At 44.2% G+C, this 13,396-nt stretch overlaps 1 protein-coding gene across 2 annotated transcripts in view; it reads right to left on the bottom strand.

Moving 5' to 3' along the window:
* STX6 (syntaxin 6) overlaps window positions 1–9,723 on the bottom strand; it is a 45,399-nt gene extending 35,676 nt beyond the window's left edge. Inside the window, exon 1 of one of the 2 annotated variants that reach the window (XM_036071121.2) lies at window positions 9,450–9,723. In XM_036071121.2, the coding sequence (XP_035927014.2) occupies window positions 9,450–9,484 (35 nt within the window). In that variant the 5' untranslated portion in view covers window positions 9,485–9,723. The remainder of the gene's footprint in view (window positions 1–9,449) is intronic. The other variant, XM_036071119.2, reaches the window with a different exon arrangement.
* Window positions 9,724–13,396: the final 3,673 nt, after the last annotated feature.

Raw genomic sequence — 13,396 nt, 5'->3', positions numbered from 1 at the left:
GCTATGCCAACAAGTTGCAGAATAAGTGTAGCTGCAACTCCGTCAGCCTTCTGATTCCTCATTTCTTCTTTGATCATGCTGACAGACTCTGAATTGGCATCTGTTCCAGTTACTGTGGTTGGGTAACAACCACCCCAAAACATAGTGGAGTAAAACAAGCTTTTATTATGCCCATGGACTGTGCGGGTCAGGAGATCGTGCCAAACACAGAAGAGATGGCTGGTCCCTGCTCCACAGTGTCTGGGGCTGCAAAAACATAGGCTCCTCAGTAGTGTCTCTGGGTCTGTGTCTCTCCACATGATCTCCCTAGCAGAGCAGCTTGGGTGGAGCTGGATTTATTCCTTGTTCGCTCCGGACACCCCAGCCTTGCGTCCCGAGTCAGGAAGATGCAGGTGCAAGCTGTATGGGCAGTCTTTTAGGACTCAAACTTTGGGAGTCAAGCAGTGTCATTTCCGCATTGTCAGGTGAGGCAATTATAAAGGTCTGCCCAGGTCCCAGGGAAAGGAACTGGGAGCCCAGCTTGATAGAAGAACGCCAGCTTCACAATTTAAGAAAAGCAAATGGGGCAGGATATATACTGGGGTGGCCACCTTTAGAAAAAGACAATCGGCCCCAAGACCAGTATCTGGGGCAGGCAGCGCTCATTCTGCATGACTCTTTACAGAGAGGTTCCTGTTTCATCAATATACTGAGAGGCTAGGAAAGGCAGATGGTTTCCATTCTCGTAATGAAACCTGAAAAACCCAGGCTGTGCGAGCCTCTGCAACCATATCCCCCTCCCGCCCCCTATCCTACCAACCTCATTCTACCACCAATCCCTCGTGCTTGGTAAGGGGGGAGGGAGCTCTTGTTACTGCCTGACTTCCATACTCACATCTTCTGTATTTCAGGGGAAAACCACACACACTCCTTTCACTTGACCTCACTGTCATTTCCAAATTCAACTGTACTGTGATACCTTTTGCAATTACTCTCGTGGGGGAAAGAGTGACTCTATTTAGTTACCTACAGTTACACACAATTTTGACCTCCACTTGCCGCTGCTTCCACAGCCCCCTGGGGTAGTACTACCGCTACCAGTGCCACCGCAGGTCAAGGTCACGACGGGCTTGAACTCACCCGCACTTTCAATACCCTGGCCGCCACAGCCTGCACAGCTGTTTTCTTGAAACGCTCACTTCCTTTGTTTTTGTGTCATTGTGCTCTTCTGGTTTCTACCAGTTTTCTCGTTCCTTTTCCTCCGCTTGGTCCTCGTGTTTCTCAACACTTTGCATAGCTTCTAGGTGCTCATCAATATCCACAGGTTCAAAAGATCCCTTTCAGCTGATGACTCCACAACTGCATTACCAACCCTAGTCACTCACCCAGGATTAATTCCTGTATTTTTAGCTGCCTATAGGACCACTGCATTTGCCTAAAACCAAACTGATCTTATCCTGCCTACAAATAAAGATAATTTTTTAAAAAGCAAGTATTCAAACAAAAAGATAAAGCAGAAAAGAAGTCTGCTTCCTTCTCTAACTTCCCCTTTTCAGTCAATAGTGCCTCTAGCTCCCAAGGTTTCAAATTTGTCTAGACACTCTTCCTCTTAAACTTCTCACCTTGCACAACTTCTACTTAAGCTCAATCACTGGATTTTAGATCTGGAAGAAACTTTCAAGATATCTAGTCTGCCCTCGTGAACAAACAGGAGAACTGGGGCTCAGGCATCTTGGCTGTTTGCTTCAAATGCTTCTGACCCTGACTGTGAGGTGCCTTCCAGTACCAAGACCTATTCAATCCCATCTTTGCTAAGCCTTCAGACAAATCTATTTGCTTTGTGGAATCAGAAGACCTGGGTTTGAACCCTTAACAACTGTTTGCCCATAGGCGAGTAAACAGTACCTGCTAGTTAAAACTGCCTCCTGATTAAGAATTTACAATGGGAAACAGATTAAATTTAAACTCCTCAGCTGGGTATTCCATATCTTCCTCCCCCAAACTGACCGACTTTAATATCCAACCTGATTTCTTCACTAAAACAAAATCTGTGTCAGTTGGCAGGTCTCCTTCCCATCCTCCCCTTTCTCATTCCTGGCTCTAGACTTCTGCTCGCTGCTTCCCCAGCCAAGAGTCCCCACATCTCTGCAAATGAAAAGCAGACATTTCCTTTAAGGGTCAGAATGAGACCCTATTACCTGCTTCACTAAAATGCCCCTGACCAACATTTCCCCTGGGGTCTTTCCTTTTTTCAGTCTCCATAACATCTCAACTCTACTCTGAAATCTTACACACAATGCACATTGTCTTTCGCCTACACTCCACGTATCTACATACTGTTGTCCAACTAGACTACTATTTCAGCCAAATATAGTATTAGGCATTCAATAAATTTATAACAAATGTTTGCAAAGTCTTTATGGTGAAACATCTGATTCTGATTTTAAAAAGTAGAATGTGAGATTTGACTTACATTCATTTTATTAGACTAAAATTACCTTGCAAGCAAATGATTTCTTTTTCAGTGATTATACCAATAAACAGTTCTCTCAATAATGTGAATAAAATGCACAATGCCTGCCTTCAAGGAACTCATAATCTAGAGTTAAGAAGGCTGCACATATAAATGCTGGTTAAAGAATACAACGTAACATATACCATATTGCTCATCTGCTTACTTAGGCCATTATTTCAACATTGATCCACAGCCAAGAACCTGGAAATTATCCTTACTCAGGCACACAAAGCCTCCAAAACAACAAAATATTAAAGAGCCACAACATTCATGCCTTTTACCTACAGGAGAGGCTCGCTTGGTACCAACAGACTCTCATACTCCAATGCTCAATTTTGTGGTCTTCTTGGTCAGTTCAATTAGAAGTTGCAAATTCTAAAAGGTTGCCAACGAGACAGGGAAAAATACAGAACCCAAAACTCAAAATGGATGCACTCATCAAACAAGCACCGCATGAGTCCCTACGAAATACAAAGATGAAAACAACAGGATTCAAATATGGCATTTTTTTCCACCTCACAAATTAGTAAAGATTTCATAAAATGAGAATCCCAGGACTGTTATGAGATTAGGGGAAATGGGTGGGGGTGGGGGATAGAGTGGAGTCAGAGGTGTATTCTGGAGGGCAATCTGGTAATATGCATCAGAAGCTTTGAAAATGTGCTTACTCTCTGATTTTGCAATTTTGCCACAGGAATACAGGCTATGGAAATAAAGAGAAGCAGCAATAAAGACCTGTCAGGCATTCATCCTCCTTGCCACTGCTTTATTGGTACTGGTGAAAATTCAGAAATATGCTGTCATCCTAGGTAATCATTTATATTACATTTATATGGCAAAATTCAATGCAGTCATTAAAAGCCCTCCCCACTGAAGACATTTTAAGGATATAAAAAAATACAGATGGCCCTCCCGTCCTCTTTCCGTGTCACCATAATGATGCACACGAATGTCCTGGCAGATGCTCTCAAGAGCATGAACAATGCTGAAAAGAGGCAAACGTCAGGTTCTTAGTAGGCCGTGCTCCAAAGTCATCATCCGGTTTCTAACTGTGATGATGAACCATGGTTACACTGGTGGATTTGAAGTCACTGATGATCACAGAGCAAGGAAAATTGCTGTGAACCTCATGGGCAGGTTAAACAAGTGTGGAGCGATCAGCCCCAGGTCTGATGTACAACTCAAAGATCTAGAAAAATGGCAGAAGAATCTGCTCCCGTCCCACTAGTTTGGTTTCATTGTACTGACAATCTCTGGCATCAGTCAACCTCTCACAACCCATGAAGAAGCAAGACGAAAGCACACAGGAGGGAAAATTTTTCTGGGATCCTTTTTCTAGGGATGTAATACATCCGTGTAAATAAAAATGCCTCAATGGAAAAAAAATACGGATGAAAAGATTATAATACAGTATGATCCCAATTTCTAAAACAGTTAATCAATAATAATAATACACACATATATAAATCCTGGCCTTTCCACTTATAAGCTTATAAGCCTGAAGTTTTTGGTTTTTGTTTTTTTTACTAAGTTTCATTTTCTTAATTTGTAAAATGATAATAATAGTACCAGTACTTACTTCATAAGGACTAAAAGGAAAATTACTGTTAGGTTCTTAGCACAGTGCCTGATATATAGTAAAAGATCAAAACCTGATGAAAAGTATTGCCTAAAACTAGTAATAGAAATAAAGATCAAAAATATATCAAAATTTTAACAAATTATTTCTGGATGGTGGCATTTCAATAAATTTTTATTCTCCTTTTTATATTTTTGTTTCCTAGATTTTCTAAAATAAGCATATATTAGTTTAACATTAGTTTAAATGTTACTCAAAAACCAGTAAGACATGGTCTTTCCTCTCAGAGACAGCAGCTTATTTGGCCGGAAACATAGAAACAGACATTTAAAAGAGAATGTTTATTGGGCATTTAATATGTGCCTCCAACTGCTAGGCAATTTACATGCATTAACACATTTAATCCTTATAACCAATAAAGCAGGTATTGTTAAGCCAATTTTGTACATTGCTAAGCCATTTTGTACAAACAGGTTCAAAGAGATGAATTAACTTGCCAAAAGTTACTCCAAGTAACTGAAAGGTAAGAGCCCAACGTTGGGTCAGCCTGATTACCAAAAACAGGTCCCCAAACTTCACTGCCTCCTGAAGTCAGATAAAAAATAAAATTTTCCCCCAGAATCCACTTTTCCTTTCTCTTTACCCACCTTTATTCTTACAGAACTTACCACCACCTGACATACCACGTTATTTGTCTGTTTCCTGTCCCTAGAATGTAAGCTCCATAAGGATGGGATTTTGTTTGTTCACGGCTATACTCTCAGCTCCCAGCACACAAAAACAGACACTCAGTAAGGATGTTAGAATAAAGGACTCTGAATAGAGAAATGACCTGATCGTGTCTCTATGGACACATCTGGTAGCAGTGCAAAGCTTGCTGAAGAAGTTGCTTACAGGAGTCCAGGTGGGAGAGAACAAGTACATGCACTAGGGAAGACGAACCATCACTAGAGAGGGAGAGAAGATTCCAGAAACATCCAAGGGATGGCACTGATAGGACACGATGATCAAGTGGGCGCGGGACTGAAGGAAGGTCTGGTCAGGCATTTGTAGGGAGGGGAGAGAGTGGGGCCAGAGTGACCAGGATGTGCTCAGATACACAGGGAGTACCTGACACAATGGGAATAATCCAGCTCACCCAGTGAGAGCGCACGGAGAGGATCTGCCAGAGAGGCTACACGTTAAGGGCAGGCCAGAGGTGATTCAGGAGGGCCTGGAGTTTCAGGGACCGAGTTCTGGTGCTGTAAATACCACTGTGAATGTCTAGGCCAGGTAGGGGTCACATGCGCTCCGAGAGCTCAGCTGCCCCACTGTGGTAGTTTTCTCCTCTGTGTCCTGGGATTCTGCTCTGAACAGGCCATTGATAGTGTCAAACCCTCACAAAACTAGCCTCAAACATCCAGGCATTAAGAACTGCATATTTCGATTAACACAGCTTTCTAACTGGTCCCCTTTTAAATCCTTCCTCACACTGATGCATCCAACAGTACTACCAAATCAGTATTCCTAAAAACCCCAATTGCATGCCATTTCCCAGATTTAAAAATTTCCAATGGCTTCAAAATGAGACTCTCCTTGACCCTAATTCTACCTGTACTGTGAAGTTTTAATAGCGTGAGTAGAATCAGGAAGTTCAAATCTGAATCCTGGATCTACCACTTACTAGCTATGTGACCCCAAGCAAATAACTTAACCCCTCTGGGCTTCCTCAGTTCCTCATCTCTAAAATGGGGCTAGTACCCACATCACAAAGCTGTTCCTATCAAGTGAAAATTTTTATAAAGTGCTTACTTAGCACAAAATACTTGGATAGGAGTTGCGTCCTTTAAATGTTAGCTATTATTATTACTTCCCCTAAATCAACTTCCTACACCACCTGGGATGCTCTCCTTGATCATTTCTAATACACAATGCCCAACTCGGCATCTGCTGGCAAAGTTCCCACCCATGAATCACTACTCCTTAACCACCTGCACCACCACCACCACGAGTATTTAGTTAACATTTACGCTGTATATTCAAGGTGCTGGGCTGGAACTACAGGAAAAATAAACAGTCCCAACCCACAGAGCTCACAGTCTAATAATGAAAGACAGCCAGAGGAAGAGGTGCAATAACATGTCTTACAAGTGCCAAGGGTAGCTCTTCCTGGAGGCAACACAGATGCTTACACTGAATCTTCAAAGCTTAGTGGGTGAACCAGGCAGAGTGGGTGCACATGGAGTAACAGCACCAGGACTGTGGTCACACACTAGTCGGGCCTTGCTGGAGCTCCGCGCTGAGGGTAGGCAGAGTGGGCGGAGGGTAAAGGGCCGCGCGATCATGGGGGTCATGGAGTGTTTGGACTTTATTCCTGAGGCAACAGGCAGCCACTAAATGATGCTAAGCACGGAAGCCCTGCTTGGGTTCTAGAAGAGCTGCGGCCCAATGTGGTCTCCAACGTGACTACGGAACACCTGCAATGCGCTGGGATGACGAAGGAACCTGATCGTGTCTCTGTGGACACATCTGGTAGCAGTGCGAAGCTTGCTGAAGAAGTTGCTTCTTTCTAATTTTTCTTCTTTCTAATTTTTCTATTTCAATTAAATTTAAAAACCGATATGCAATTCCGTTCCTGGGAAATTTTTAAGTATGTTTGGGTATGTGAACCTACTTTCTCAACTGTAAATTTAATGAACTCTAAATATAGATCAAATATTCCTGATGAAAATTCAGTGTCCAAACTAAGATGTGCTCTACGTGTAAAATATACTCCAAATTTGAAAACTTAATACAAAAAAGTAAACTATTCCATTATAATCTTCATATTAACCACCTGCACATTTGAATATATTAAAGATGATATTAAAATTAATTTCACCAGTTTCTTTTTACCCCTTTTTTTTTTTTAAGTGAGCTCCTCGGGGCACCTGGGTGGCTCAGTCATTGGGTGTCTGCCTTCGGCTCGGGTCATGATCCCGGGGTCCTGGGATCGAGCCCCACATCGGGCTCCCTGCTCAGTGGGGAGCCTGCTTCTCCCTCTCCCACTCCCCCTGCTTGTGTTCCCTCTCGCTCTCTCTGTCAAATAAATAAGTAAAGTATTTTTTAAAAATTAAAAAAAATAAAGTGAGCTCCTCGCCCAGTGTGGGGCTTGAACTCACGCCACAGAGATCAAGAGTCGCATGCTCCACCGACTAAGCCAGCCAGGTGCCCCTCTTTTTACTTTTTAACATGGCTACTAGGAAATGTGAAATGGCATATATGGCTCACATTATATTTTAGATAGCACTGACCCAACAGAACCAAAGGAAGATGACTAGAAGCAGGCAGACCAATTAAGAGACTCTTTAATAAGAGTCCAGATGAGACACAGGCCTGAATTATCTCAATTCTACCCATCTTCATAACCTAATTCAAGACCTACTACTACTTCTAAAAGCTTTTCCAATCATAACCATTTCTAATGAGTTGCTTTTCTCAGAACTACTGGGGCACTTAATCTTCTGTAACATTTGCTTTAGTGCTTAATTTATCACCTGTCATTTCTACTTAATTTTGGGGTGAGTTGTTTCTCAGAACCATCAGCTGCTAGGCTAGGGGCCACAACTTAGGCATCTAATTTTCCACATCGTTTGATGCATTTTCAATACTTTTAATAAATAGAGGTACACGGCTCCCCAGATACTCTGTCACAGTCTGGATACACCCTTGTGGCTAACTTTACCTTCTACAGCAGAAGGTATTGCCAATCTCTTCCTTCAGACACCTTAGGACATGAGCTAAAATGATATAAAAGTCAACGAAGAATCCAGGCCAATGTTCCAATACAGCAGTGATATCTAATCAGTGAGCAAGCACTGGTAGACTATATTGGATCTATCAGGAAAAAAAGACCAAGATGGCAGAGCAATTTAGCATTTTCACAGATTCCATTAAAAATCAAGCAAACAAAAAATTTCTGATTATCCCTGGCTTCCACCGCCAGAGATAACCTTTGCAACCTAAGCATTAACAACTTTCATTCAAGGGAAAGACACACAGCCTTAACATTTAAAAATTAACCCCTAAACTAATCCTTCTAACAAATAACACATTTTCCAGGTAGAAAGCCACATATTACTAGTCAATCTGCAACTCGGCATTTTCCCATCTACCTTTAAGTAGGATGAAGAAAAAAACCTTTTAAGAAAATGTTAAAAAGTATATAAATATATTTTACCGTATCATGGATAACAAAGTACTTCACCTAAAGTACCAAGTAAATTTTCTGAGGAGAATCCTTAAAAAACACAAACACTCAGGCAACTGGTCAGCAGAAATAGGAAGCTAGCAGCAACTAGTTGCAAGCAAAGGGACACTTCGTGGTTATTAGTACTGATCTGGGATCTTTGTAGTTCTCGGATTTTTTTATGTCTGTCATTTAAAACATAAAGCTGACAAGTTACAACAGCATGAGAATCGACCTTTTTTGGCATTAGTTTAATGGCTACAAAGATAATATAACAAAGTGCAAATAAAGTTTCTATCTCCAAACAATCGAGCAATCAAAGATGGAGTCAGGACAGCTCATAGGGAAAAATAAGTTAAGGCAGTTCTGTTCTGAAAGGCTGGATAAGAAATGGGGGAAACCTGTCAAAGAGCCTGGATGAAATCAGGGAGTTAAAAAGAAAGCACTCACTTCCTTTAGCACTGTGGGAAAATCCCAGTTGCTAATAGAAAGCTGAGGAAAGTTTAGTTTGGCTGATTTCATTTTGTTTTCCTTCCAACATCATCGCCGAGTTCGAACGACTGCTTTCCTCCCCTCACATTACTCAGTAAAAACGCCCCCACTGAATTGAGTTGTCTTCCGGAGCCCTGCTCCCCCGCAGCCCAGCCTGCAAACGTGCTCAGACGCCTCTGGGCGTGTTGTGGTCTCACCACTCTGCGGGCCGGCGCTCCAAACTCAATGGACAATGGGAACTCACCCCCATCAACGCCAACTACAAAGCTCAGGAGGGCCATTTCCCTTTTCCTGCCCAGATGCTGTTTTCCCTCCTTCGAAGTAAGGCCCCGTGCTCCACTAGAGCCCCAGTATGGGCTGGCACGCGTGTTTCCCTCCCCACCTGCAGAGCTGCTGATCCCCTCGAACCCCAAATAAGTTGTATCTCCGCGCACATCCCAAAAGGGATCCCCTTCCCCAGGGGCTTGGTCGGGGGCACGGTTTTCACAGTCCAGGTAGGTAGGACGCGGAGGGGATGTCTCTGGACGCTTGGTCATGGCCCTGCAAGCTAAGCCGTCCTCACTGTCCCCTCCCTAGCCTCCACTTGTCTCCCCTCCCCCTCTAGCGAGAAGAGCGGGGAGGTGCGCGCTGGCAGCACGGCCACGTCCTCCTCCAGTGGAGCCCACGGGGACACTCACCCTTTCACCACAAAGAAGGGGTCCTCCATGGACATGGCGTCCCGGCCCCCGGCTGCCTCACGCCTGCTCCGCGCACAGGGCGCCCTCCGAGGCCCCCTCTGCCCACCCCACCGGTCTGCAGCAGCCGCCGGCGCCTCGGCCTGGGGTACCCAGAGCTGCTGGCGCGGGCTGGCCGGGGCGCACGGGACCGCCACCGGCCCAGCACTCGATCGCCCCGCAGACCGAACCCCGGACTCTGACGCCGGCCCCCGCGCCTGCCTCCTCCCCCGGCTCCTCCCGGCGCGTCTGGCCGGCTTGACCCCGCCCCCGGGACCCGCGGCCTCGGCCAACCACAGACGCCGCCCGTTGCACCACTTCCGCACCCGCGCTCACGTGACCAGGGCCGGCCCCGCCCCCCGTCGGCGGGGCTTGGGCGTCGCGTCACGCAACCCTGGAGGCGGGGCTCGGAGGCGGGTGGGCGAGAGCTGGAGTTCTTCCCACCCTTGCCCACTCAGGGTTCAGGGCAGGAGCTGCTTGTTTCCTCCTGGGGGGCAATTAGGTTTTCAAGATATGCACCAGTACCTGATTTGTACAATCCTTTTACCTTTCCTGTAGTTTTAACACTTGATTTTGATAACATGATTTATAAATCCATCTTGTCTTTGCAATAAAGCGCGCTCATATACATTATCTGACTATGATAACGTTGTACAACTCCTTTATGTAGGTCCTACTATGTGTTCCGCAATGCCCTAAAGGCTGCATGTGCGTTACCTCAATTTTCCTGGGGGGAAGGTATTATTTCCAGTTTGTAAATGACAAAAGTTCAGAGGTTTCAAGATTGCCTGTGGTCACACACCCTGGACAGTTTCTCTGTGCTCTCCGCTAGACTGGATGTATTTTCTATTGCTGTGCATCCTGCAAGTGAGCAGTATGGTAATTTTTTTCATACCGCATACAGTGTTTCCCTGGAGAGAACTCCTTTAAGAGACTAAGAAGGGGCCGGGTATGGCAATTTCTTCCCAGCTGTAGTTCAAGAGCCCTTCCAGATAGCATTTTGGCCATAACAATTGGCCAGCTCTCATGCTATGTATGCTATAGGCTTTGTGAACTTTAATTGCTAATTATCACTGAGCACTTACTGTGTGTCAGGCACTGTGCTGTTATCTCAGTTGCTCTCATAATGAGGTAATTACCACTATTATCCCCATTTTACGAATGAGGAATCTGAGAAATCTGAGATTCGTGAAGGTTAAGTGACTTGCTTAAGGTCACCAGTCCTTGTGCAGATGGAAGAGTCCTCAGAGCCGGACAATCCCTGTTTGAACCTGGAGTCTATTATTTGGTTTCTCATCTACAAAACATGAATAATAATATTTAGCTTGTGGATTATCGTGAAGGTTAAATAATAATGCATGTAAACCCCAAGGCCCCCAAAGAGTGGGGCAGCATTTGCAAAGGTGCAACCAAACCAATGTGAGTTTGCTCCTTAGTGAGTCAGAAACTGAACCATGTTGAGTTGTCATACAAAGAAAACTTTTATTTGCAGCAAATAAGGAGATCACGGGGAATGGCTTCCAAAGCCTTGATTCCCCAAGAGAGGGTGAATGGGTTCCTTTTGTTTAGGGTTAGGATGAATATTTAGATAGGGAAGCCTTGTTCCTATGTAGAAGTGTGCATAAGGTTGCCCAAGTGCTTTAAGGAAACATGCTTATACATGTGTTGTATGTTATGTAAAAGAGTCTAAGTCTCCTCCTTGGGCAGATATTTTAGTATTATGATGAAGTAAAGGTAGTTGTAGGTCATTCCAGAGGTCCATCTGCGCAGTCATGAGTGTGGGTCGAGCTCAAAATGTCTAGGTGGTCTGGGCTGGTGGGAGGTCTTATCAGGGCCTTCACCATCACCTGAGGGGTGGTTTTGGGTTTCATGTGCTGAGTTAAGAGGTAAGCCAGAAAGAAGAGCTTAAGGGAAAATGTAAGACAAAGATTAGTGAGTACAAGCAGGTAGGCAGGTAGGCAGTAAATTAGGCTGGGGAGGAGATGCTGGGATGCCTGGATGGCTCAGTCGGTTAAGCGTCTGCCTTCTGCTCAGGCCATGATCCCAGGGTCCTGGGATTGAGTCCCTCATCCGGCTCCTTGCTCACCCAGAGCCTGCTTCTCCCTCAGTCTGCCGCTCCTCCTACTTGTGCTCTCTCTCTCTGACAAATAAATAAATAAAATCTTTAAAAAGAAAAGAAAGTTTCCATGTTTCTCTGAGACCCAGGAGGAACAGAGAGGTCAGATGTGGGGAAAAGAAGTTTTGGGGAGAGAACCATTTTATTTGGCTATGGACATATTGAGATGGGAAGGCGAAAAAGGATCATTGTTCATTCATTCAACAAACACATGTAATTGAGGGGCAGATGAGAATACTGATTAACAGCCGTACTTGGAGCCAGATTGCTCAAGTTCAAATTCCAATTCTGCTGCTTCCTGGCTATGGTGTCTTGGGCAAGCTGTTAAATCTCTCTCACTGTCCTCATCTGTGAAATGGACTGCATGATAAAACCTTCCTCATAGAGTATCACAAGGATTAAGTGAATTGATGTGTGAAAGGTGCTTAGAACAGTGCCCAGCACCTGTTGCGCTCTTACTGTGTGCTAGGCACTGAGGACACAGACGAATAGGCTTGGCCCTTGCCTTCAAGGGACCCTCAGATTGGTGGGACAGACAGGCCCCATGGAAAGGAAAGCTATAATTAAAATGAGGGAGAAACAAAGGAAGCTACTTCTTTTTTAAGTTTAACAGGCCCCAGGTCCTGGCATAAACAATCACTCAGGAAGAATACTCAGCAAAAAGCCATCTCCTCCCAACCCCCTGCCAAAAAAAAAGAATTAAAAGTTCTCATGGAATAAAAAATCAAAGCAGTAGTTGCCTTGGGGTGGAAGTATTGACTGGGAAAGGAAACTTTCTGAGGTGATGGAAATGTTCTCTATCCTGATAGGAGTGTGGCTTCTACAGATATATGGCTTTGTTAGAACTCATCAAACTGTTAACGCTTAGATTCTGTTCATTTTGCTGGAAGAGGCTACCACTCCACCTCTGAGTTTTCTGTACAGTCCCAAGAGGGCATCCAGGAGAACCTCCAGTCCCTGAGTGAGTCTGCAAAGTTAGGAGAGTGAGTGACGGAGGGAGCCTGCTGGGGGCCAGGCACAGGTCACTAGGCCACGGATTGGATGAGAATGAGGATCAGAAAGTATGGAATCACATCCTACCATTAAGGATTCCAGGGTAGGCTGGAGCCATCCCTTTTCCCTAAAGGCTGTGGGTGCGCCATGACATCCCTACAAGGGAATCTCTTCTACTCCAAAATGAGAATGAAAATACCACACCTGCTCCCTTACAGGTTGTTTTAAGGATCAACTGGGATGTTGTATGCGAAAGCATTTTAGAAAGTACGAAGTACTGTAAGTACCCTAAATCCTTTTTTAAAAGTAATTAAAAATGTTTTCCTTGTGGTAAAATACAAGTAACAAAATTTACCATCTTAACCATTTTTAAGTATACAGTTCAGTAGTGGTTAGTACACTCACAGTGTTCTCAACCAATGTCCAGAACTCTTTTCATCTTTGCAAAAACGAAACTCTGTACCAATTAAACAACTCTCTATTCACCCCTTCACCCACCCCCGACAACCACCATCCTACTTTCTGCATCTGTGAATCTGACTACTGTAGGAACCCCATAACTGAAAGCATACAGTATTTGTCTTTTTGTGATTGCCTTATTTCACTTAGCGTAAGGTCCCCAAGGTTCATTCATGTTGTAGCATGTGTCAGAATTTCCTTCCTTTTTAAGGCTGGATAATATTCAGTTGTGTGTACATACCACATTTTGTTTATCTATTCATCTATCCATGGTCACTTGGGTTCCTTCTACCTTTTGGCTACCGTGGAATCATGAAGCATGAACAAAGGTGCACAAATACTG

This window comes from Halichoerus grypus, chromosome 7 (genome assembly GCF_964656455.1).
Source record: "Halichoerus grypus chromosome 7, mHalGry1.hap1.1, whole genome shotgun sequence".
Classification (NCBI taxonomy): Eukaryota; Metazoa; Chordata; class Mammalia; order Carnivora; family Phocidae; genus Halichoerus; species Halichoerus grypus.
This window is presented reverse-complemented; position numbering and strand designations above follow the sequence as displayed.